The sequence below is a fragment of the Mustelus asterias genome, chromosome 24 (genome assembly GCF_964213995.1).
Source record: "Mustelus asterias chromosome 24, sMusAst1.hap1.1, whole genome shotgun sequence".
Taxonomy (NCBI): Eukaryota; Metazoa; Chordata; class Chondrichthyes; order Carcharhiniformes; family Triakidae; genus Mustelus; species Mustelus asterias.
In genome coordinates, this window is record NC_135824.1 from 3,980,097 (window position 1) to 4,006,659 (window position 26,563).

General features: G+C 44.5%; 1 protein-coding gene across 1 annotated transcript in view; it reads right to left on the reverse strand.

The window, feature by feature from the left end:
• Positions 1 to 26,563, reverse strand: part of spg11 (SPG11 vesicle trafficking associated, spatacsin) — a 162,657-nt gene that overhangs the window by 65,306 nt on the left and 70,788 nt on the right. Inside the window, exons 18-25 of the mRNA XM_078241193.1 lie at positions 26,083 to 26,228; positions 25,067 to 25,231; positions 18,989 to 19,055; positions 13,240 to 13,405; positions 10,414 to 10,622; positions 6,790 to 6,898; positions 6,540 to 6,699; positions 1,914 to 2,177 (exon numbers count right to left, since the gene is read on the reverse strand). Of these exons, the coding sequence (XP_078097319.1) occupies positions 1,914 to 2,177; positions 6,540 to 6,699; positions 6,790 to 6,898; positions 10,414 to 10,622; positions 13,240 to 13,405; positions 18,989 to 19,055; positions 25,067 to 25,231; positions 26,083 to 26,228 (1,286 nt within the window). The remainder of the gene's footprint in view (positions 1 to 1,913; positions 2,178 to 6,539; positions 6,700 to 6,789; positions 6,899 to 10,413; positions 10,623 to 13,239; positions 13,406 to 18,988; positions 19,056 to 25,066; positions 25,232 to 26,082; positions 26,229 to 26,563) is intronic.

Here is a 26,563-nt window from a genome sequence, read left to right on the forward strand (position 1 = left end):
GTGAGCCATTTAGGACTGAGAAGAGGAGAAAAGTCTTCACTCACCTTATGGCAGGTTGTGGCATAAGGTTAAATCTCACGGGATCCAGGGTGAGGTATCTAAATGGATACAAAATTGGCTTCTTGACAGAAACCAGAGGGTGGTTGTAGAGGGTTGTTTTTCAAACTGGAGACCTGTGACCAGCGGTGTGCCTCAGGGATCAGTGCTGGGCCCACTGTTATTTGTTATTTATATTAATGATTTGGATGAGAATATAGGGGGCTTGGTTAGTAACTTTGCAGATGACACCAAGATTGGTGGCATAATGGATAGTGAAGAAAGTTATCTCTGATTCCAACGGGACCTTGATCAATTGGGCCAGTGGGCTGACAAATGGCAGATGGGAGTTTAATTTAGACAAATGCGAGGTGATGCATTTTGGTACACTGAACTAGGGCAGGACTTACTCAGTTAATGGTAGGGCATTGGGGAGAGTTACAGAACAAAGAGATCTAGGGGTACATGTTCATAGCTCCTTGAAAGTGGAGTCACAAGTGGACAGAGTGGTGAAGAAGGCATTCGGCATGCTTGGTTTCATTGATCAGAACATTGAATACAGGAGTTGGGACGTCTTATTGAAATTGTACAAGACATTGGTAAGGCCACACTTGGAATACTGTGTACAGTTCTGGTCACCCTATTATAGAAGGGATATTATTAAACTAGAAAGAGTACAGAAAAGATTTACTAGGATGCTACCGGGACTTGATGGATTGAGTTATAAGGAGGGGCTGGAAAGACTGGGACTTTTTCCTCTGGAGCGTAGAAGGCTGAGGGGTGATCTTATAGAGGTCTATAAAATGATGAGGGGCATAGATCAGCTAGATAGTCAATATCTTTTCCCAAAGGAAGGGAAGTCTAAAACTAGAGGACATAGGTTTAAGGTGAGAGGGGAGATATACAAAAAAATGTCCAGAGGGACAATTTTTTCACACAGAGGGTGGTGAGTGTCTGGAACAAGTTGCCAGAGGTAGTAGTAGAGGCAGGTACAATTTTGTCTTTTAAAAAGCATTTAGACAGTTACATGGGTAAGATGGGTATAGAGGGATATGGGCCAAACGTGGGTAACTGGGATTAGCTTAGGGGTTTAAAAAAAAGGGCGGCATGGACAAGTTGGGCCGAAGGGCCTGTTTCCATGCTGTAAACCTCTATGACTCTGAGGGTGGTGATGGAGGATCAGCCATGATCATATTAAATGGCAGAGCAGGCTCGAAGGACTGAATGACCTACACTTGCTCCTATTTTTTATATTTGTGAGTCATTTTCAGGTCAACCCTAATCAAAATGTTCAAGTAAATCCATTTTCTTCCTGCCAGTGGTGTCATTCAGTCACACCGACAGCGAACCTTCACCACTGGTTTCCTGGCAGCACGGGGTGGATTCAATAGGAAACTACTCTTCTTTAGAGAACTCTCCACAGATGCTGCCAGACCTGCTGAGCTTATCCAGCATCCTCTGTTTTTATTTCAGATTTCCAGCATCAGCAGTATTTTGCTTTTACTACACTCTACTAAGAAATCTTCACCTGCTTTAAAATCTTCTGGAATGGATTTGCCCAGATTATTTTATTCAAATGCTCATCTATTATCAAATGTAACATCATATTTACCAATTAGAAACAGGCCTTTCAGCTTAGTTATGTTGGTCTTTCTGCACTCTCTCGTTTCCTTCTCTATGAACGGTATGTTTTGTCTGTATAGCGCGCAAGAAACAATACTTTTCACTGTATGTTAATACACGTGACAATAATAAATCAAAATCAAATCCAACCTGGGTAAAGAAGTTTCTGCTGAATTCCTTACTGGATTTATTAGTGACTCTTTTATAATTAGAACTCCGATTTGTGTCGGGTTCAGCCATCAGAGGGTGCCCACCTGAAAACATGCAGCGAGGATACTCAACACGGGTGCACTGTGTCGCACTGCCTCACTCAAAAGATAACGCCAAGGCTTTGGCTTTTCCTGGCACCAATACAGAACTTGAAAAAGATCCACTGGAGACTCGTCCTTCTTGCTGGGCTCCTCCTTGGTCACAGCACAGCTCACTGGGTTTTCTTGCGAGACAAACAACAAGTTCTCAAAAGCTAGTGACAGGTGATCCTGAAGAGTGGGACTGAAGTCTTTCAGGAGAGCTTCCACCTATTGAAAAGCAGCAGATAAAGACTAGGTGGCTATTGGAAACACAACAAAGCAGAGACAGCCGAGTGCTCACTAACAATTCAAGTTGCTTAAAGCAATTTACTGTTTTTTTTCTAAATATAGTCAGGGCCAATGGATAATGGAACAAACAGACATCTTTGTGTCCTTGCAAAGAGAGACAAAAGGTTATTTTTCAATGCGCGGGTTGAGCAGGACTGATTATTCCTGTGCAACAAGGCTGTGAGTAATAATGCAGCATTGTATGTACACTGTGCAATTCCAGGACAAAATTTAATAAATCAAAATGTACTTTATGAAACTATTCCCCATTACCACATGAAAATGTCACATTGTGAGAATTTCTGCATAAAATACATGGTCCACTACTATTTCTAACCAACTGTTTTGTCATTAGGAAAAAAAAATCCTGCCAACAGTGTCAACTTTAATTGGACTTCACACTCCAGCATGGATAGTAACGGCAACAGTAATTATTTATGATGGATTTTTAAAAAATTAATAATATCAACAGGGAGCATGTGTACAGATGCCAGAGGAAGGCAGTGCATGGAACTTGCATGGATACTACTGAAATCATTTCAACTGGTGTGTGCATTAATATAGCTACTTCTTAACAGTTCCTTCAAGATAGTTACTCCCCAAGGTTCTGGAAAACCTAATTGCCACCCAATTCCTTGCTAATAAATCTCCAGATATCAATGAGATATTGATTAACTTTAATAAGCTTCAACTGCATGGCGTACCCAAGAAAAGTTAAATTTCCAAGCACTGCTTATCCTTCTAGGAGAGGCCTACCCCTGGCAAAGTTTTGACTTTGAAGGTTATCTGGACCAGGGATGGGGACAAAAGGAAATTAATTCTAGGCCCCAGTGAAAATCCCACCTTCTCCAGGTTCCATTCAGGAGTCAGGCCCTGAGATAACTGGACTACTGGCCAGTTTTATTTTGTTTAGCAGGAAGAAAAGGGGGAGGAGGGGTTTAAAAAAAAAGGGAAAGACATCAACTTCCTTCAATGTTTCAGTATCCGACTCTAAACTGGCTTTAGCAGGAGTAGGCCATTCAGCCCTTCAGAGCTGGCCTGCCATTCAATTCAATAAGATCATGGCTGACTTGCTTGTGGCCTCAACTCCACCTTATTGTCTGCCACCATCACCCTCATCTATCAAAAATTTGTCTAACTTTTCTTTGAATAAATTCAACGACCCAGCCTCCACTGCTTTCTGAAGAGAATTCCACATACTATAACCCTTTGAGAGGAAAACATTCTCCTGATCTCTGTCTTAATTGGTAGACCTCGTATTTCCCTGGTTCAAGTTTCTCACACACGTGGAAACATCCTCCAGTATGTAGTCCATCAAATCCCCTCAGGATCTTGTAGGTTTCAGCAAGATCACCTCTCACCAATGGCTAGAGACCCAACCTGTTCACTCATTCCTAGAATGAGGAGCTGATCTTGCAAAGAAATGTTGGGAGTGAACCTTCTCTCTCTGAACTGCTTCTAATACAATTATATCTTTTTTCAAATAAGGAAGCTAAAAGTGTATACAGTACTCCAGATGTAACCTCACCTAGGCCCTGTGTAGATAGTGAAACTTCCCTACATTTATATGTCATTCCCCTTGCAATAAAGGACAACATTTCATTGCTTTCCTAATTACTTGATGTACCTGCATACTAACTTGTTGTGATTCGTGTACCAGAACACCCAGCTCCCTGTGTACCACAAAATTCTGCAATCTCTCTTCATTTAAATAATATACTGCTTCTCAATTCTTCCTGCCAAAGTGGACAAATTCACATTTTCCCGCATTATGCTCTATCTGGTTAGGTGCATTGGCCGTGCTAAATTCTCCCTCAGTGTACCCGAACAGGTGCCGGAGTGTGGCTACTAGGGGATTTTCACAATTTATTGTCCTACCCATCTAGGTATCATTGGTAAATTGAGCTACCACACATCCAGTCCCTTCATCCAAATCATTGGCAGAGAGTGTAAATAGTTCAGGCACTAGCACTGGTTCCAATGGCACTCACCTTGCCAAATCCAAATAGACCAATTAACCCGAACTCTCTGCTTCCTGATAGTTACCCATTCCTTTAGCCATGCTAATGTTACCCCTATACCTGGGGTATAGGTGACCTGGATGAGGAAGTGGAGGGATGGGTTGGTAAGTTTGCCGACGACACGAAGGTTGGTGGGGTTGTGGATAGTCTGGAGGGATGTCAGAAGTTACAGAGGGACATAGATAGGATGCAAGACTGGGCGGAGAAGTGGCAGATGGACTTCAACCCAGATAAATGCGTAGTGGTCCATTTTGGCAGGTCAAAGGGGATGAAGGAGTACAATATAAAGGGAAAGACTCTTAGTACTGTAGAGGATCAGAAGGACCTTGGGGTCCGGGTCCATAGGACTCTAAAATCGGCCCCGCAGGTGGAGGAGGTGGTTAAGAAGGCGTATGGTGTGCTGGTCTTTATCAATCGAGGGATTGAGTTTAGGAGTCCGGGGATAATGATGCAGCTATACAAGACCCTCGTCAGACCCCACTTGGAGTACTGTGCTCAGTTCTGGTCGCCTCATTACAGGAAAGATGTGGAAAAGATTGAAAGGGTGCAGAGGAGATTTACAAGAATGTTGCCTGGATTGAGAGGCATGCCTTACGAGGATAGGCTGAGGGAGCTCGGTCTTTTCTCCTTGGAGAGACGTAGGATGAGAGGAGACCTAATAGAGGTATATAAGATGTTGAGAGGCATAGATCGGGTGGACTCTCAGAGGCTTTTTCCCAGGGTGGAAATGGCTGCTACGAGAGGACACAGGTTTAAGGTGCTGGGGGGTAGGTACAGGGGAAATGTTAGGGGGAAGTTTTTCACACAGAGGGTGGTGGGCGAGTGGAATCGGCTGCCGTCAGTGGTGGTGGAGGCAAACTCAATAGGGTCTTTTAAGAGACTCCTGGATGAGTACATGGGACTTAATAGGATGGAGGGTTATAGGTAGGCCTAAAAGGTAGGGATATGTTCGGCACAACTTGTGGGGCTGAAGGGCCTGTTTTGTGCTGTAGTTTTTCTATGTTTCTATACCGTGCAGTTTATTTTGTACAGTAACATTTGATGTGGTTACCTTATTAAATTATTTAGAGGCAGCCTGGTGGCACAGTGGTTAGCACTGCTGCCTCACAGCGCCAGGGACCCGGGTTCAATTCCGGCCTTGGGTCACTGTGTGTGTGGAGTTTGAACGTTCACCCCGTGTCTACGTGGGTTTCGTCCGGGTGCTCCAGTTTCCTCCCACTGTCCAAAGATGTGCAGGTTAGGTGGATTGGTCACTCTAAATTGCTCCTTAGTGTCAAGAGGACTAGCAGGGCAAATGCGTGGGGTTGCGGGGATTAGGCCTGGATTGTTGTCTGTCAGTGCAGGCTCAATGGGCCGATTGGTCTCCTTCTGCACTGTAGGGCTTCTATGATTCTATGAAATGCCTTCTGGAAATCCAAGTGTACCGCATCTACAGGTCCCCCCTTCATCCAACTTCCTTGCAACTCCCTCAAAAACCTCTAATAAATTAATTAAACACTATTTCCCTTTCACAAACTCATGTTGACTGTCTGATCAAATTATGATTTTCTAAGTATGCTGCTATAACCTCCTTAAAATGGATTTTAGCAGTTTCCCCAATACTGATATATGGCTAACTGGCCTGTAGTTTCCAGCTTTTTGTCTCCCTCCTATCTTGAATAAAGATGTGACATTGGGTATTTTCCAATGCACGTGGACCCTTCCAGAATCTAAGGAATTTTGGAAGTTTATAACCAAAGCATCTGTCACCTCTGTAGCCATTTCTTTTAGACCCGACGATGCAGGATCTCTGGTCCAGGGAACTTGGAAACAATTACTCAAGTCTAATGTTATGGTATAGGGTGGCTTTACATGGGGGAGTAGGGAAATGAAGAATGAAATGGTCAAATATATAGTGTCTACACTCTGTCTACGCTTCCCACCGCCTCGGCAAAGCAGCCAGCATAATCAAGGACCCCACGCATCCCAGACACACACTCTTCCACCTTCTTCCATCGGGGAAAAGATGCAAACGTCTGAGGTCACGTACCAACCGACACAAGAACAGCTTCTTCCCTGCTGCCATCAGACTTTTGAATGGACCTACCTTGCATTAAGTTGATCTTTCTCTCCACCCTAGCTATGACTGTAACACTACATTCGGCACTCTCTCCTTTCCTTCTCTATGAACTGTATGCTTTGTCTGTATAGCGCTCAAGAAACAATACTTTTCACTGTATACTAATACATGTGATAATGATAAATCAAATCAAATAGTGATTGATCTCTAGGAACTGGTTACCTTATTGGGTTGGTAGTTGTGAATCTGAGCGAAGATCACAAACTGCAGCCACTCATCCTCTCGGGCACATTCTTGGAGGTAGGCCATGCTGAGAGTGATATCATGAAGCCGACAGAATTGGGCCACCAGTGACCACTCCTGACCAGCTTCAAAAGATGCCCTGTGGTTGAGCAAGTTCAATGTTATTTCTGGTGAAGTCACACCATTTTGAAACAAAAGAAAAAGTCCAACTAAATATTGTGCTTATTACCTGTTTATATCGTTGCTTTGCAAATTCTCCCAAGTGGCATTTTCTAAATGGGTTAGCAACTCCTCTGCCGATGAGCCATTAAATTCAATTAAGTTCTGAAGTTTTTCAGCTGAGGAAGACACAGTGAGGCAAAGATCACATTTTAGCTGTGTTTTTCTTTTACTGACTAATGTACATCAAAATTGTTTCAATAACGAACAGTGAATTTTGGAAATAAATATAATTGTCAGGTGAGAATTTTAAGGGGTTATTCTGTAAGTGTCACATTATTAATAAGGACTAATGCGATTTCCATTAATGTGATTAATGTGAAATAAGAGACTGAAAGTAATGCCAATGAACAATTAAATTGTTAGGATACTTTTCATTGTTGCTTTTCGAACCACTGCCAACATTTTACTGTTGCAGTTCTTTATTTAATGGGGTCAGTTTTCACAGCTTCTGTAGGATGCTTACCCTTCCAATATTGTAGAGTTTAATTTATTACCCTGTTTCTGCACCCAGTCCACCACTGCCAGCTGTTTCAGGTGACAGGCTACTCGATGGATTGACCAAGGCCCCTTCATCCACACCTTGCAAATGTTCAAACTTCGACACTTAGAAGAATAGGGGCAGCAGGTAATTGGGAACACCGCCTGCATGTTGCTGTCCAAGTCACACATCATCCTGATGTGGAAATATATCAACATCTCTTCACTATTGCTAGGTCAAAAATTTGGAACTTCCTCCCTAGCATCATTGTGGGTATACCTCAGGAGTAGCAGTGGAAGGGTACTTTTCTAACTGGAGGTCTGTCACATAGATTTGGAGGAAAATGTAGGTGGTCTGATTAGTAAATTTGCAGATGATACAAAAATTGAGGGAGTAGCGGAGAGTGAGGAGGATTGTCAGAGGATGCAGCAGGATATAAATCGGCTGGAGACGTGGGCCAAAAGATGGTAGATGGAATTTAACCCGGACAAATGTGAGGTGAGGCGATTTGGATGGTCTACTGCAAAAGGAAAGTATACAGTAAACGGTAGAGCCCTGAGAAATATTAGCATGCAGAGGGATCCAGGTGTGCAGATCCACAATTCCCTGAAGGTGGCAACTTAGGTGAACAAGGTGGTCAAGAAGGCGTATGGCATGCTGGCCTTCATCAGTCGGGGCGTTGAACATAGGAATTGGAAAATCATGTTGCAGCTGTATAAGACTTTGGTTAGGCCACATTTGGAGTTTTGCGTACAATTCTGGTCACCACACTATCAGAAGGATGTTGATGCATTGAAAGGGGTGCAGAAGAGATTTACTAGGATGTTGCCTGGTTTGGAGAATATTGACCAAGAAGAAAGGTTGAACAAACTTGTATTGTTTTCACTGGAGCGTCGGAGGATGAGGGGGTGACCTGATAGAGGTTTACAAGATTATGTCAGGCTTGGATAGAGTGGATAGTCAGAGCTTTTTCCCAGGGTCGAAGGGTTAATTATCCAAGGGCATCGATTGAAAGTGAGGGGGGAGAAAGTTTAAAAGAGATGTAACGGGCAAGTCTTTCGTCCAGAGGGTGGGGAATGCCTGGAATGTGCTGCCGGAGGAGGTGGTGGAAGCAGATTCTATAACAACATTCAAGAGGCATCTGAATAGATACATGAATAGGCAGGAAATAGAGGGATATGGACCACGTAGAGGCAAGAAAATATTAAATGAGAGGGGCATCTGTGTCAGCACAGACTTGGTGGGCTGAAGGGCCTGTTCCTGTGCTGTACTGAACTTTGTTCTACCTATACCAGGAGGCCTGCAGCGATTCAAAATGGTGGCTCACCACCACATTTTCAAGGGCAGCTAGGGATGGGCAATAAATTTTGGCAGTTCCAGCAATGCCCACATTCAATGAACAAATGAAACAAAAAAATGCAAATTAGAGTCTTCCACCAAATGTACGATTCTCTTGACATTCCTATGAGATGTAGAACTGCACAATTTTAACAAGAGTGATGTAGGTTGTTGAAAAATCACAGCAAAATATGCATCACACCGAATGCTCCTCCTGACGCCACATAAAAGAGGTGGAGGAGGGAGGTTTAAGTAGGAACCTTCAGCTTTGCACTGTAACAGAGCTCCTAGATTTCCAGTCCCTGCTCACAATTGGAGGAATAACCACGAGTGCGAATTCATTGTTCACATCTCGCTGACATTTCGCAGGGCAGATTCAGCCATCAGAATGGTTTGGGCCTCTTACTGAGATTGCCAGGTGGGCATTACAATTACACTGCCTGTTCAGAATCAACTCCAGTACCCAACATCCCAATTCTTTTTAACAACCTGGTGCATGCTCGGATGTTCAAAGGTCTCTAGTGCCTTCCCTCATGCCAGCTCAGTTCATGACAACAGATGATTTGCTTTCATACAACCTCCAGAACAATGTAGGAAACAATGCTCAAGGAGCACACAGGAATAGCTGGGTCTAATTACTCTCCAACACTCTCCTCCTCCCCTTGTAGAAGTACCTATCCCCATGTGACATTTGATCGTACAGCATTGATCAGACATTTCCCTTATGGTGAACAATTTAACATAGAAAGTAGAAGCAGGAGGTCATTCAGCCCTTCAAGCCTACTCTGCCATTCATTTTGATCATGGTTGATCAAATTCAATATCCTGATCCCCCTTTCCCCCCATAACCCTGGATCCCTTTAGCCCCAAGAGCTATATCTAATTTCTTCTTGAAATCAGACAACACAAAGCAACATGTCGCCACTGCATCATGTTCTAGTCTGCCTGCCTTAAGTGCAAGCTGAAATCGAGATGCGTTCCACTGATAAAGGGAAAGGTTGTGTTCCACAAAATATGAGAAATAGTAAGTAACTGCTACCCATGATCTTCTTTCTTTTTTACTGAAAGCTTAAATCCAAAAGTTAATGCACAAACAGTGTCCAGATCATACACCATTCATCTAAGACGTTCTACAGCTTAAGTAGCAACCTTCCAAACCCATGACCACTTCCATCTAGAAGGACAAGGGCAGCAGATAAATGGGAACACCACCACCTGCGAGTTCCCCTCCTATCCACGCACCATGCTGACTTGGAAATATATCGCTGTTCCTTCGCAGTCGCTGGGTCAAAATCCTGGAATTCCCTCCCTAACGGAATTGTAGATCAACCCACAGAACATGGACTGCAGCGATTCAAGAGGGCAGCTCACCCCCATCTTCTCAAGGGCAACTAGGGATGGGCAATAAAAATGCTGGCTAGCCAGCAATGCCTATGTCCCACGAATTAATAAAAAAAACTAGTTCAAACCTTGGCATGGCAGGACCACAAGCACATAAAATATAAATCTTAATCCAAACAGTCCATGAAAGAATACGGTGCTTCAATTCCAGTTGAAAGACAATTGCCTCAAGGACACGTTATCAATAGGACAGCCTAAATTCAATGCAAGGTAAACAGTTATTCAGCTCCAAGATCTAAATGTTAGCCTTTATTACTAACTCTCAAAATTTCACTTATGCAAGTCACAAAAGAACAGGAATGGACAACATTTTTGCGATATACCTCCTTCAATGGTGATCACAAATACACAATACTTGTCTTTAGTGGTGACATATGATTCAAGGTGAATCACAAAGAAAAAAAACATAATTACCCAAGGTGTTTTGCAACGAACTGTGTTGAGTCTCTTCTGCATTTGTGCACCAATGTTTCAAAATTGCATCAGCAACTTTAAGATCAATTCTGAGTTTAAAACTGGAAACACCAAGTAATTCCATAAAGGCAACACATGCTGCCGCAACAGGGGGTACAGTGAAGTGGGCTAACCCTAGGGTGTAGGCCTCAATGCTTGCTTGCTGTATCCTAAAACAGAAAATAGGGGAACAAATGAGATTTTCAATCAAGAGAAATGGTACGCAGACAGAACATTAGACAGATATGCTACCTAGTTTGAAGTACAAAACAAAAACCCAATTCAATAAACTCTTCAACGGTGAAAACCTTAATTTATCATTGCATTAAAATGGAGTCTCATTAATGGATTGAAAAAAACTAATTTCACATCAAAAACATACAACTTGCTGGAAAGTTATTTTGCACAGCGCACATCACTGAGGGAGCAACATTTTTTTTCTTAAATCCTAAGCTGCTCTCTCAATTATATAAAAATTGATTTAAACATGTACCGAGAGTATTAGTCCTAAAGAGCGTACGAACATACGAATAAGCAGCAGGAGTAGGCAACTCAGCCCCTCAAGTCTGCTTCAACCTACATTCCTGCCTATTGTCCTCTGATAAACAGGAGTTGGAATGAGTTTCATTAGTTAAGAGGGACATTTGCTTTGCAAGCTTGAGAAAAAAAAACACAAATTGAAATTGGATTGATGCACACAGCAATATCACTTGTTGATAGCTTTGTTTTCTTCCCCCCCACCTTTGGCATAATCTATAGTTCCTTTCAAAGCCTCATGATGTCCCAAAGGGCTTTACAAACCATTAAGTAATTTGGACATGAAATGTACCACTGGTCGGCGCAACATCGAGGGCCGAAGGGCCTGTACTGCGCTGTAATGTTCTATGTAGGAAAGGCAGCTGCCAATTTGCGCACAGCAAGCTCCCATAAACAGCAACATGATAACGATCAAATAATTTGTTGCGGTGAGAGACTTAGGGTGGAATTTTACTGGCACGCCCGCCTGAGGTTCGTGCGATCCCACCCGAGGCCAACGGAGAATGCCGTTCTCCGAGCCTCCCCCGCCGCTGGAATCGGGGCAGGCGTGCCGGTAAAATTCCGGCCTAAGTAAGGGTACACAGGATATAAAGCCATTCAGCTCACCATCTGCATCAGTACATTGAAAGACTTATCCAATTCAGCCCACTCTCTTAATAAAAGCAAATTACTGCGGATGCTGGAATCCAAAGCCAAAAGAGAAAATGCTGGAAAATCTCAGCAGTTCTGGCAGCATCTGTAAGGAGAGAAAAGAGCTGACGTTTTGAGTCCGGATGACCCTTTGTCAAAGCAAACAGGCACAGAAAGTGGGAGATATTTATGCTGCAGGGTGAGGGAATGAAAGACGAAAGGAGTGAAGGTGGATTGGGGGGGGGGGGGGGGGGGTCGAATGATGTACGGAAATCCTGTCGGAGAGAAGAGCAGTATTTCAAGGTAGGCCTATCCTGAAGTAGTTTCAGATTCCAGCATCCGCAGTAATTAGCTTTTATCCAGTGTTTAACTCTCTGCCACTTCTCTTCCAGGAATGCCTACCCTGAAAAAGTACTGCCCTTCTCTCTGACAGGATTTCTGTATGTCTCTTTCCCCAGCCCCCATCCATCTTCACTCCTTTCATCTTTCATTCCCTCACCCTGCAGTATAAATATCTCCCACTTTCTCTGCCTTTCAGCTTTGACAAAGGGTCATCTGGACTCGAAACGTCAGCTCTTTTCTCTCCTTCCAGATGCTGCCAGACCTGCTGAGATTTTCCAGCATTTTCTCTTTTGGTGTCAGCCCACTTTCTTCACTGCTCTCCCCATATTCCACCAAAATGTTTCTTCTTTTGACTGTATATCAAATTGCCTTTTGTAAATTATTATCGAGCCTTCTTCCACCACCCTTTCAGGTGGTGCTAGGAGGGACCTAGGTGTGCAAGTCCACAAATCCTTGAAGGTGGCAGCACAGGTGGAGAAGGTGGTGAAGAAGGCATATGGTATGCTTGCCTTTATAGAATGGGGTATAGAGTATAAAAGCTGGAGTATGATGTTTCAGCAATATAGAACGCTGGTTAGGCCACATTTGGAGTACTGCGTCCAGTTCTGGTCGCCACACTACCAGAAGGACGTGGAGGCTTTAGAGAGAGTGCAGAGAAGGTTTACCAGGATGTTGCCTGGTTTGGAGGGTCTTAGCTATGAGGAAAGATTGGGTAACCTGGGCTTGTTCTCCCTAGAAAGACGGAGAATGAGGGGAGACCTAATAGAGGTGTACAAAATTATGAAGGGCATAGATAGGGTGAACAGTGGGAAGCTTTTTCCCAGGTCGGAGGTGACGATCACAAGGGGTCACGGGCTCAAGGTGAGAGGGGCGAGGTATAACTCAGATATCAGAGGGACGTTTTTTTTTTACACAGAGGGTGGTGGGGGCCTGGAATGCGCTGCCAAGTAGAGTGGTGGAGGCAGACACACTGGCATCGTTTAAGACTTACCTGGATTGTCACATGAGCAGCCTGGGAATGGAGGGATACAAACGAATGGTCTAGTTGGACCAATGAGCGGCACAGGCTTGGAGGGCCGAAGGGCCTGTTTCCTGTGCTGTACTGTTCTTTGGTGCATTTAGAAAAAAAGAGAAAAAAAAACTTGCATTTCTTTCAAGACCTCAAGATGTCCAAAAGCACTTTATAGCTAGTCCCAAGTTTGTTTTTTCCTTTTCAATTTGAAAAAAAGTAGCAGCATTCTGTACTACTTTGATAAGTCTCTTGTCCACCATACTCACAACTGTTTGGGGGAGCTGCTCTTTGCGAGTTGTTGCACCAGAAAAGTTGCAAACGCATATGATGGCCGTCCATGTCGCAAATAGTAGGAAAAATCTAGTGGCTCAGTTATGGAATACTTATTCACCAAGTCAGGGCAAGAAAAATGAGGCAAGTCATTCGATAAGTCTGCGGGTAGAATGTAAAATGTGTGTTAAAAAGACCTGCATTTTTCCAATTTCTTCTAATGGACAGCTAGCAGAACACAATATTACCAGTAGAAAAGGGAAAGACCAGCTCCAAATATCCTTTCTTCCATAGACTTACGGGCGGCACGGCAGCACGGTGGTTAGCACTGCTGCTTCACGGCACCAGGGACCCGGGTTCGATTCCCGGCTCGGGTCACGGTCTGTGTGGAGTTTGCACGTTCTCCCCGTGTCTGCGTGGGTTTCCTCCGGCTGCTCCGGTTTCCTTCCCACATTCTGAAAGACGTGCTGGTTAGGGTGCATTGACCCAAAACAGCCGTCGGACTGTGGCGACTCGGGGAATTTCACAGCAACTTCATTGCAATGTTAATGTAAGCCTTACTTGTGACTAATAAATAAACTTTAACTCATGATTGCTATAAGCCCCAAAAATGTTTGGCTATGCATTTCAGCTAGGATTGCCATGTTAAATAAAAACCTTATAAAATTCAACAAAGAAACATTTGCAAGAAGTTATCAGCATTTCTTTCACGGAGTCAAGAATCCAATGTCACATTCGAGGAGGTGCAACAAAGGGTTGAGAGAGCTGTTCTATGAGGAGACACCAAGTAGAATGGGCCGATATTCTTTGCCACTTCAAAGAATGAGAGGTAGTCTTATTGAAATCTATCAAATTCTTTGAGTGCCTAGTAGGATAGATGCCGATAGCCGGTCTCTCTACCTGCAGTGTCCACAACTAGAGGATCATAGGGTGAAATTTTCCCATCCCACCCGCCATGGGAATCGTAGCAGGTGGGACAGAAAATTTAACGGACCATGCAAAGGTCCTTTAACGTCAGCAGAAATTTCCGGTCTTGGCAAGTGCGACCGGAAAATCCCTCCCACAGTCTCAGGATAAGGGGCTGGTCATTTACTACTGAGAGGAAGAATATCTTCACTCAGAGGGTTGTGTATCTTTGAAATTTTCTGCCCCAGAGGGTTATGGACGTTGAGTATGATTTCCAGGCACTGAGGAAATTAAGGGTTATGGGGATAGTACGGGAAATGCAGTTGATGTCAGAGATCATTCATAATTTTACCCAAGGGGCAAGTAAGCTCGAGGGGCCGAATGACCTCCTCCTCCTATTTCATAGAATCATAGAATCATAGAAACCCTACAGTGCAGAAGGAGGCCATTCGGCCCATCGAGTCTGCACCGACCACAATCCCACCCAGGCCCTATCCCCACATATTTACCCACTAATCCCTCTAACCTACGCATCCCAGGACTCTAAGGGGCAATTTTTAACCTGGCCAATCAACCTAACCCGCACATCTTTGGACTGTGGGAGGAAACCGGAGCACCCGGAGGAAACCCACGCAGACACGAGGAGAATGTGCAAACTGCACACAGACAGTGACCCGAGCCGGGAACCGAACCCGGGACCCTGGAGCTGTGAAGCAGCAGTGCTAACCACTGTGCTACCGTGCCGCCCTTAGTTGTCAGATTTTCACAAGCCATGGTTGGTTAATTGCAAAGCTCGAGAGATTGTCAGCTTTTTGAACTGATAAAGGAACAGCAAGATATATTTTATTATTCGTTCTATTTTAATTTTTAAAAGTCAAGTCAAAGGAACAAATTTATATTGTGTTTCAGACATATTCTTCTCATTAAGTTAGGGCAGCACTCATTTTCCTTTTTCTCCTCCCGCCCCCTCCCCGAAAAAAAGGAATAAAAATTATTCTGCCCACAACTAATTTGTATTCTACTCAGTCCTAAACAAAGCATGAGCTGGAGTTCAAATCTGTTGTTCATTAGATAGCTGCACCAGGATTTATGAAAGTTTTACTAAGTGAGGGGGCAGGAACTATCGGAGCCTGAAGCCAGTTTCTAAATGCACAGGCAGGCTTGGCTTTTGCACAAATAACTGCAGACAATTCTGCAACATAAAAATAGGACAAATATACTCATTGCATTCTGTTTTCTTAGGAGCATTAACCTTGAAAAAGTCATTAGAATGTCTTTTTGCCCTGCTTCTTTTCTCTTTAAGAGTTTTAACAACACCAGGTTAAAGCCCAACAGGTTTATTTGGTAGCAAATGCCATTAGCTTTCGGAGCGCTGCGGAAAAGCTAATGGCATTTGCTACCAAATAAACCTGTTGGACTTTAACCTGGTGTTGTTAAAACTCTTACTGTGTTCACCCCAGTCCAACACCGACATCTCCACATCTTTTCTCTTTTACATCCACAACTACTTCTTTAATGACCCATCCTGGATTCTCTTTCATTTCCATCTTTGTTTTCAAGTCTCTCCATGGATCCCTCCTCCCTAATCCAATCTCTTCCAGGACACGACCCTCCAAGATTATCGGCACTCCTCTGGCCTCTTGTGCATCCCCAATTTTCATTGCTCCACCATTGGAGGCTGTTTTTTCAGTTGCCCAGGTCCCAAGATCTGGGATACCTTCCCTGCACCTCTCTAACTTGTTTCATTCCTTTAAGACATTCTTTAAAACTTCACTACGCACGAAAATCAACATTTAAGTAAATTATTCAGCCTCTCGACCATTTCCGACAAGAGGCTGACCGCGCCGGAAATCCAGGTGTTGTAAAATCGTGACGGGGTAGAAGTGGGCACCATTCGCGCTAGCCACTTTATGCCCAATTTTACGACATTTTCCCACCTCAAAACGGACGTAAAGACGTCGTGAAATTCCACCCAATGTCTCAGTTGATAATTGTTGTTTGTGTGATGGTGAGTTATGCTCAAGTTAGTCACAAATCTATACTTGTCAGGCTAGCGACTTACAGCATCTGCCACGGCATCCCAAGAACACGAGAGATCCACCACCGCCACGCACCCAGCCACCCCACCACCCGCCCTGGGGCCCTGCATGGGGGTTACTGAGCCCTCACCCGTCACCCAGGCGTGGGCCTAGGTGCCAGCTTGCACGTGGAGCTCAGGTAGGAGTCAGACTAGTTTGCACTAGGTCATCATCACAATGGCGCACAGCGAGTTGTCATCACCCTCTTGCCTGCCACAGGAACTCGCTAACGCAGCATACCCAGGCCCACCACTCCGGTGTTACAATGTTGCAGGAGATTGTAGGACTCCAAGATTTAGGGGGGCGGGGGGAAAGGAGGGAAAGGAGTGGAACCAACATTTGGCAACACAGGCCCCTAGTGACCAAAGCCCGTGGTGATCAGGGCCTTCTTCACATGCCTGACCCTTGTTGCCGCCAGCCCTTCAGCATCTGGGTGGTGTTGCTCATTGTCCTCCTCCTCCTCTTGCTGGACGGCCTCCTTCCCAGCGGCGCCCGACCTCCACATCCTGCTCCTCTACTCCTCCAAAAGGTCTCCTCGCTGCTGCGCCAGGCTGTGTAGGGCACAGCACACCACCACAATGCGGGACGATATCAAGGGCCCCACCAGAGTGGTCCAAGCACCTGAACCGCATTTTGAGGAGCCCTATGCACCGCTCCACTATTGAACGGGTGGCAACATGGGCCTCATTGTATCAGGTCTCCGCATCAGTCTCAGGCCTCCACACAGGCATCATCATCCAAGTCCTACGCGAGTACCCCATGCCCTCCACCAGCCATCCCTGCACCCTGGGCTCCTCCTCAAAGACCTCTGGGGCATCAGAACTCTTTGAAATGAAGCTGTCATGCACGCTGCCGGGGTGTCTGGCACAGACATGAATGATATTCAGCTGATGGTCACACAGCAATTGCACATTTATTGAATGGAAACACTTTCAAAGAACAAAAAAAATTACAGCGCAGGAACAGGCCCTTTGGCCCTCAAAGCCTGCACCAACCATGCTGCCCGACTGAACTAAAACACACTACCCTTCCGGGGACCATATCCCTCCATTCCAATCCTAAAAGAACAAATGAACTTCTGTTCATGAATCTTCCTGGATTCTTCACCGGGGCCTTGATGGCGACGTAGGTGCAGTCTATAATTCCTTGCACATTTGGAATGTCCACGATGGCTGCAAATCCTGCAGCCCGTGCTTCTGTTGGGCCTAGTCCAAGTCAAATTTAATATACTGGCCAGCCTGCGCACCCGTGACCTCCTTGACACATTTCTGGACGGACAGTTGGGAAATTCCATAAAGGTCTCCACTGGCGGTCTGGAAGGACCTGGTGGCGTAAACGTTCAAGGCAGCCGTCACTTTCACAGCCACCGGGAGTGGGTGCCACCCCACGCCCCGAGGTGCCAGGTCCTGCAACAAGTGGCACAGGTGTCGCACTTTTCCTTTCAGACTTGGAGCCGTCGGCGGCATGCGATGTCCGACAGTTGCTTGAAGGGCAGTCACAAACACACACCCAGAATCCATGCTGTAGTGGGCACAGACAGTTCTGCTCGACAAGTCCTGAGGCTGCAGCACTGCCACTTCAGAGTTTCCAGCCCAAACCCCACCTGCAACAGTGCTTGCTGCTGCCTGCACTAGGACCCAGAGTCAGTGCTAAGACCCGAGTTTAGCGTTCTGAGCCGGGTTCGTGCTTGGACCCTGTGAGAAATAACTGCCCTCCATCCCCTCTACTTTCTCAGAAGACTAAGGAAATTTGGCATGTCAGCTACGACTCTCACCAACTTTTACAAATTCACCATAGAAAGCATTCTTTCTGGTTGTATCACAGCTTGGTATGGCTCCTGCTCTGCCCAAGACTGCAAGGAACTACAAAAGGTCGTGAACGTAGCCCAGTCCATCACGCAAACCAGCCTCCTATCCACTGACTCTGTTTGCACTTCTCGCTGTCTCGGCAAAGGAGCCAGCATAATTAAGGACCCCACGCACCCCGGATATTCTCTCTTCCACCTTCTTCCATCGGGAAAAAGATACAAAAGTCTGAGGTCACGTATCAACCAACTCAAGAACAGCTTCTTCCCTGCTGCCATCAGACTTTTGAATGGACTTACCTCGCATTAAATTGATCTTTCTCTACACCCTAGCTATGACTGTAACACTACATTCTGCACTCTCTCATTTCCTTCTCTAAGAACGGTATGCCTTTTCTGTATAGTGCGCAAGAAACAATACTTTTCACTGTACGTTAATACATGTGACAATAATAAATCAAATCAAAAAATCCCCCCCCCGCCCCCGACACACAAGAGGTATTTTCCTGTCAATCTGGCTACAGCGAACGAGGTCATTAAGGCAGGTGAGCGGGGCCAATTGGGAGTGAAACTTGTCAATGACATTGTGATGAATGCAAAAAAAAAGCAAATTGACGTTTCGCCTGGGCTCCCAATCACAATTGTTTTGGTAAAATGGGAATGGGCGAGAAACCCATTCCCGCAAGTTGCATGATGCCAGATTTTACGACATTTTCCCGCTGCAAAACAGGTGTAAAATATTCTACCCATTACCTGTGCATGTCAAGGAACATTTATTTGTACAGGGCAAATTGACAAGCGGAAATTAATGAGCTCAGCAATTCAGAATGAGCCTGGGAAATTAATATAAAAAGGTACCTTAATTGCCCTTGAAAGTTTGCCAAGCTCCCATACTTGGTTCCCTCCTACCTGCATCCATTATTCTGGTTACATTAATTTAATATGAAAGGGACTTACCACAAGTAGAGAGTAAATTGACAGACTGCCAGCCAAAGAGGCGTGATGGATCAAAGGGGTGTAATGACTGCAAAAAGAGAAAAAAAAACCATGAACAAAGTCTGCTGCAATAAAACATCTGTACATAGAAATGGGTGCAGGTGTTCAATGCAAGTCTGGACTCAAAGGATAAGCTTTACTCCAAATCATATGTTGTACGAATTTAAACTATTTAGAAGTTCTTCATTCTTGTTCAACTGAAAATGAAAAATACAGCATTGTGGAAAAGACTCATTGGATGGAGTTTTCCCAAAAAGATTTTCACTGAAAACCAGCATTTCTCCCCGGAGAAGCAGGCAGGTTTTCTCTCCAGATCTCACGACAGACGACAAGTATGAGCTGTCATTCCTGCAGGACGGGACCAGTAGAGCCCAGCACGGCCAGCTCCAGAGACTGGGGCACCTTTGTTTTTTTTAAAAAATAGGACACCCCACCCCTCCAACGGATATCAGGATTGCCCCATCAATTATCGTTGGTAATCTCCCCCCTCCCCCCATTGTCAGCTGTTTCCTTTGGCCCTGCCCTTTGACAGTGCCAACCTGGCAGTGCCAGGGCACATGTATTGGCATACAGTGAAAAGTATTGTTTCTTGCACGCTATACAGACAAAGCATACCGTTCAAAGAGCAAGAAAGGCGAGAGTGCAGAATGTAGTGTTACAGCCATAGCTAGGGTGTAGAGAAAGATCAATATAATATAATTGAAGGTAGGTCCATGCAAAAGTCTACAGTGGCCTCCGTGGTCCTGGTGTGGTCATCTTGACTGCCGCCAGGCAGTAGTGATTCCAACCAGCATGGCATTATGCCAACCCCATAAGAAATTACGGTATGCCATTTATTTAAATGTATTCAAATTGACGGTAATCAGGTTTACGCCCAGTATGAGGGTCAGGAAGATCTCATTCTGGGATCTCCTAGCGCAAATCCTGGTTATGGCCCTCTCGTGAGAGTTAGCAGCCATAAAGAGATTTGCGAACATGTTGAGCAGGTCCCGGAAATCCCAGGCAATCTCACTCTGGATTCATTATTTCTATTAAGCAATCAGATGGGTCCTCAAACCAAATAATCAAACATTCTCCCTTTGGCATTCTCCCCAACTTGGCATGTCCGTTACGACTCTCACCAACTTTATATATGCACCACAGAAAGCATTCTTTCCGGTTGTATCACAGCTTTGTGTGGCTCCTGCTCTGTCCAAGACCACAAGAAACTACAAGGGGTCATGAACATAGCCCAGTCCATCACGCAAACCAGCCTCCCATCCATTCACTCCGTCTACATTTCTCACTGCCTTGTTAAGCAGCCAGCATAATCAAGGACCCCATGCACCTCGGACATACTCTCTTCCACCTACTTCCTTCGAGAAAAAGATACAGAAGTCTGAGATCACATACCAACCGATTCAAGAACAGCTTCTTCCCTGCTGCCATCAAACTTTTGCATGGACCTACCTTGTATTATATTGATCTTTCTCTACACCCGAGCTATGGCTGTAACACCACGTTCTGCACTCTCGCCTTTCTTTCCCTTTGAAAGATTGATGGTTTTTTTCTTAATCGCAATTCACAGCTCTTTGCCTTGGGCCAGCATTTCTTTCACAGATAAGCACTCATCTCAGGCAACACAAATTGTAGTAAAACCTAATACAGCAACAGAGTTATCCCGGACATGAAGCAGAGTAAACTTCATCCATCCTGAACCTAATTACAACCTATAATGTCCCAACTACGTTAGGGGTTGTGGGTTTTAAACAAAAAGAGAAAGGCATGGTTTGCACATGTAGATTCAAAATAACAACACAGTAGAAACTGAAACTAAGCCTGTGAAAAACCCAATGACATCATGATCAAGTCATGTGATCTGCTCTTAAAGCAATCATGCAACCACTTAAATATATAACACAACCACATTTATAATATTTTTCCTTAATTTTTATACTTTGCATGTCTTTTTTCTACATCGAAATTCCATTTATTTAACGCCAGGGTCATCAAAAGAGATTTCCCATTTGCCAAAATGCATGTGTGGGTAACGTTTCTTTATTGCACACTGTTATTTAGCTTCCTATAAACCCAAAGTCTGCACAGGTGTATCCCCTGCCTAGGACTGACCTTTCCAATATATTGCAACTGAGACTATAACATCAAGAACCTTGGAAAATTATCCTGCCCTGCACACAGTGGAATATGATAAAAGCAGCAACATTAATCATCCGGTTGGCCTGAAGCCAGTCAATTTAAACTCTCATACCTTCTCAGATAAAATGTTTTTCTTAAAAAATAAGTAATCTGGCTGAATGGCACAATAACATTACAATTCCATTTCTGAATAGAAAATGACTGAGCATTTAAAATATTTTCTACTTCTCATCTGGCAGTGCAGCAGATTAGAAAAAGGACCAAATGTACTAGAGGATAATAGAAATAACAAATTTGCATTTATATATACATGACCTCAGGATGTCTCAAACTGCATCACAGTTTATGCTTTTGAAGTGTGGCCATTGTTGTAATGTAGGGAACTACGGCAATCAGTTTGGTCAAAGCTTCCATAAAAACCAAAAGGGGCAAGTGATAAACAACCAGATAATCTGTTTTTGGTGGCATTGATTGAGGGGCACATATTAGTCAGGACAGCTCCTCTCCTCAAAATGGTATTGAGATCCTTTGTGTCCCTCTGCCAAAAGACGGCACTTCTGACAGTGCAGCACTCCCTCAGCTAAGCGCAGAAAGTGAAAGCCTGGATTATATGCTCAGGTCTCCAGAAAAAGGCTTGAATCCTCAACTTTCTGACTCAGAGGCAAGAATGCTAGCCACAGTGCACAGCTGACACCTAAACGCTTGTAAAATGATCTTCTAATTCACATCTAACACACATATCAGGCTAAATGGGTGGCACGGTGGAACAGTGGTTAGCACTGCTGCCTCACAGTGCCAGGGACCCAGGTTCAATTCCCAGCATGGGAGTATCAGCAGTTATTCTGTGCGGAGTCTGCACGTTCTCCCAGTGTCTGCATGGCTTTCCTTCGGATGCTCCGGTTTCCTCCCACAGTCCGAAATATGTGCTGGTTAGGTGCATTGGCCATGCTAAATTCTCCCTCAGTGTACCCGAACAGGCGTCAGAGTGTGGCGACTAGGGGATTTTCACAGTAACTTCATTACAGTGTTAATGTAAGCCTACTTGTGGCACTAATAAATAAAAAAAATGGAATGGCCATGGCTATGGCCACGTCAACCAACTGGAAAGCCATGCAAACTCCAATGTGGCCATTCCTAGCAGCAGCAACAGGTAACTAATTGACTGCCATCGGAGTTCCAGGCCTTTAAAGTAAACTGGCCAGCTGGATGTTGTGGTGGTCACTGGTGGGCTTACAGCTGGACCCAGAGTAGATGCCATGAATGAGGCCCCAACTGATAAGTAGATGGGGCAGGGTCACTGCGATCTGTTAGGAGGCCCCAGTGAGGGATTGGGGGCCATTGTTGTGTAAGTAAATGGGGGCACTTACTGTGGGGCAGCCTTTGCAATTGAGGGGGGCCTCTGTGGGCCACACAGTGCCCAATCCCCAAAACCACTAATTATTATACAGGACAGCACAATGCATTTGTACACATCAAATGTAACAAATCCCAGATCAATCATCAGAATGGAAACCCAAAAACATTATAAATTGCCAGTGGAGTTTTTTTAGAATGCTGTGGTTCCACAACTAAAAGCCTTACTTTCTCACCAAAGTACCCATTTTTCATGGGTTGCTTTGGGAGATTACTGTGGGGAGTAGAGGAGCAACACAGCTGCTATCATTTTTTCTCTCTCTAGACTTTTTCTTTAAAAATATTCACTCATGGATATGAGCATTGGTAGTACAGCCAAAGTTTACTGCCGAAACCCAACTGCCCTCGAGAAGGTGGTGGTGAGCTTCCTTCTTGAACTATTGGTATTCTGTGTCGTGAAGTACTATTCGACAGGGAGTTTCAGTATTTTGACCCCACAACAGTGAAGGAACAGTGATACATTTCCAAGTCAGGATGGTATGTGGCCTGGAGAGGAACATGGAGGTGGTGGTGTTCCCATCTGTCTGTCTGCCCTCCCACATGTGTACTTTCCAGAAAGCGTCACTGGACAAAAAATAAGAGCAAGAACTCTCGAGATTTCCCTCTCTACTCGAGAAACACTGAAGCCAAATGCAGTACCCAGATGCTATGCAGGTACACAGTTCCTGCTTAGAAAATAGGCAAGGCCAGAAATGTCTTCCATTGATGTGTGCTGTTCGATTACTGCTGCTCCCTTTCATTAATGCTGATGCCACAGTAAATACTTGAGTCAAGGGCCCAATTTAACTGTGTATGTGAATGGGTTAAAAGTCAGGCCTGTGGTCAGACCAATTTCTAATCGAATTTATTTAAAAAATCAAGCACTCACAAATTAGATATAATAAAGTATAGGGAGCGGCACAGTTGCACAGTGCACTGCTGCCTCACAGCACCAGCGACCTGGGTTGGATTCCCGACTTGGGTCACTATCAGTGCGGAGTCTGCATGTTCTCCCCGTGTCTGCATGGGTTTCCTTTGGGTGCTCCAGTTTCCTCCCACAGTCCGAAAGACGTGTTGGTTAGGTGCACTGGCCATGCCAAATTCTCCCCCAGTGTACCCGAGCAGGCGTCGGAGTGTGGCGACTAAGGGATTTTCACAGCAACTTCATTGCAGTGTTAATGTAAGCCTACTTGTGACAATAATAAATTTTTAAAAATTTGCAGAGCATTTTCACTGGAGACTATGCAATTATTTAGAATTACTGACTGAGATATGTTGTCTAATTTAAGTAAGGAAATTAATGATGAATCAGAACCATCAAAACTATCTACATATGTAACCGCTCATTAGATAAAATAACATGGGTTACAATGTTCTTTCATTTTAATTTCAACAGAATCCACTAATTAAGTGATGCAAATTTGTTCCAAAAAATAGTTGTGAACTAATTTAATCAAACCATGCACACTCAGATCAACAGTTCCTGTTCGCTGAAATTCATAGATAACATTTTATGGTCTTTTAATTTCAGGTTATGGCAAATACAAGGATAGAGCAAGCGAGTGGCTGGAATTCGCTGACCTGACACGTGCCTGGGATTCTCCAGGCCAATGCTATGTACAGGGGTTTGGCTGAGTGCCAAGTTCTCCGTTTGCGCTGGCAGCGGTCATGGGGCACACGAGACAGGAGAATTGCGGCCAATGTCCCGGGTCAGTGTGTGTTGTCTCATCCCGAGGTGTACGCCACCTGGAATAAACTCAATCACTGTGTGGATGTAATAGTTCAAGAATCAAGATCACAACAAAAGGCATGGAACATAGGACATGACCTTCATCGTGCTGACACAACTACGCTCTCTCTCCCCCTGAAATAAACATATATAAACAAATGAGTTTTAAATCATAGAATCCTTACAGTGCCAAAGGAGGCCATTCGGTCCATTGAGTCTGCACCAACCACAATCGCACCCAGGCCCTATCCTAACAATCCCATACATTTGCCCTAGCTAGTCCCCCTCTCACTACGTGGTAATTTAGCACGGGCCAATCCACCTAACCTCACAGAAATCACAGAAACCCTACAGTGCAGAAGGAGGCCATTCGGCCCATTGAGTCTGCACCGACCACAATCCCACCCAGGCCCTACCCCCACATATTTTTACCCACTAATCCCTCTAACCTACGCATCTGAGGACTCTAAGGGGCAATTTTTAACCTGGCCAATCAACCTAACCTGCACATCTTTGGACTGTGGGAGGAAACCGGAGCACCCGGAGGAAACCCACGCAGACAAGGGGAGAATGTGTAAACTCCACACAGACAGTGACCCATGCCAGGAATTGAACCCGGGTCCCTGGCGCTGAGAGGCAGCAGCGCTAACCACCGTGCCACCCCAATCAAATCAGAATAAAATGTTCCCTTATGAATTTCAGCTAACAGGAACTGTTGAATCAAATCATTCTTAGAAATCTGGGGAGATACAATCCATCAGCAAAAGGTGCACCACGAATACCTGCAAAAGATGGTAGAGAGAGATGTCCAGCGGTGGAATGCCATGAGGAGTAAGTTGTGGAAAAAGAGCAGCTCGCAACTTGGGATAAGGAGCCAGTGCCATTTTCAAAAGCTGCGGATCCACTTTCCAGAGAGAATCACCAGCATCTTTTCTTTCCTGCATTACCTAAAGAAACCATAAAGAAAGACTTTCCTTTATACAAAAGTGAAGGACTACAGATGCTGGAAATACTTAGCAAGATCTGAGGGGGGAGAAACAGTTCATGTTTCAGGAAGAAAGATCATTTGGTATGTCAGTGAATGGGTAACTTGAGAGTATGAATTTAAGATGGGAATAAATAGATAGCTTTCAGAGAGCAGAGTTGTGTCATATAATCATAGGATTCTAGCCGCTTTCTATATTGTTTGATTGAAAGAAAGTGATAAGTGGTACAAGGCAGAGTATTGCAAATATTTAAATATAACTGTGGACCATATGTGAAGCGTGACTCAATAGACACATCACCATGGTTTCTGTAACGTGAGTTCCAGGAAAGCAGATATTAATTAAATTGCCATTTCATAGAATCCCTACAGTGCAGGAGGAGGCAATTCAGCCCATCGAGTCTGCACCGACCACAATCTCACCCAGACCCAATCCCCATAACCCCACATATTTACCCTACTAGTCCCCCTGACACTAAGTGGCAATTTAGCAAGGCCAATCAACCTAACCCGCACATCTTTGGATTGTGGGAGGAAACCGGAGCAAACCCGCGCAGACACGGGGAGAATGTGCAAACTCCACACAGACAGTGACCCAAGCCGGGAATCGAACCCGGGGTCCCTGGCGCTGCGAGGCAGCAGTGCTAACCACTGTGCCACCGTGCCGCCCCAATTAATTATAATATTAATAATAGATCTTAAAATACCTATCACTGCATGAAATTTAGGGTCTTCCATTCCAATCTCAATTATTAGAAACATAAACACATACAGGACGCTGGTTTTAAAAAGCTATGGCTCATTTTAACTCACCTGATCAATTCCTCCAGGGGCAAACATAATGGTGGCTAATGCCATCAGTGTGTGACCCTCCAGCAGCATGCTGCTGACACTAGCCTGGTTACTGGGAATCAGCATTTGAGCATTGGCCAGACTTGCTTGAAATGTCACAGATGTATCTAGAAGGACAGAATGAAAGTCAATGTAGTTGAGACTGAAATATGAACCTTCCCCTCAAGTGTGGCTGAAGCACGAAATATAACGCAGCATTTACTATCAAGCCAGCTGGGCGAGGAAACAAGACTGAACACAATGCAAAATTAGTTATAAAACAAACACTGCAAGGTGTTTCTAGTAATGATATAATTCACCAGAATTCCATTCCAAACAGATGCTCAACCATTAGCTTCAATGCTCGAGCATAATCAATGAGAAACACCAAATACTGCCAGCGGAATTTACTTCTCCAAGTGGGACAGTTTTTTTTTCCTAAGTGCGATATTGATGCCTTGAA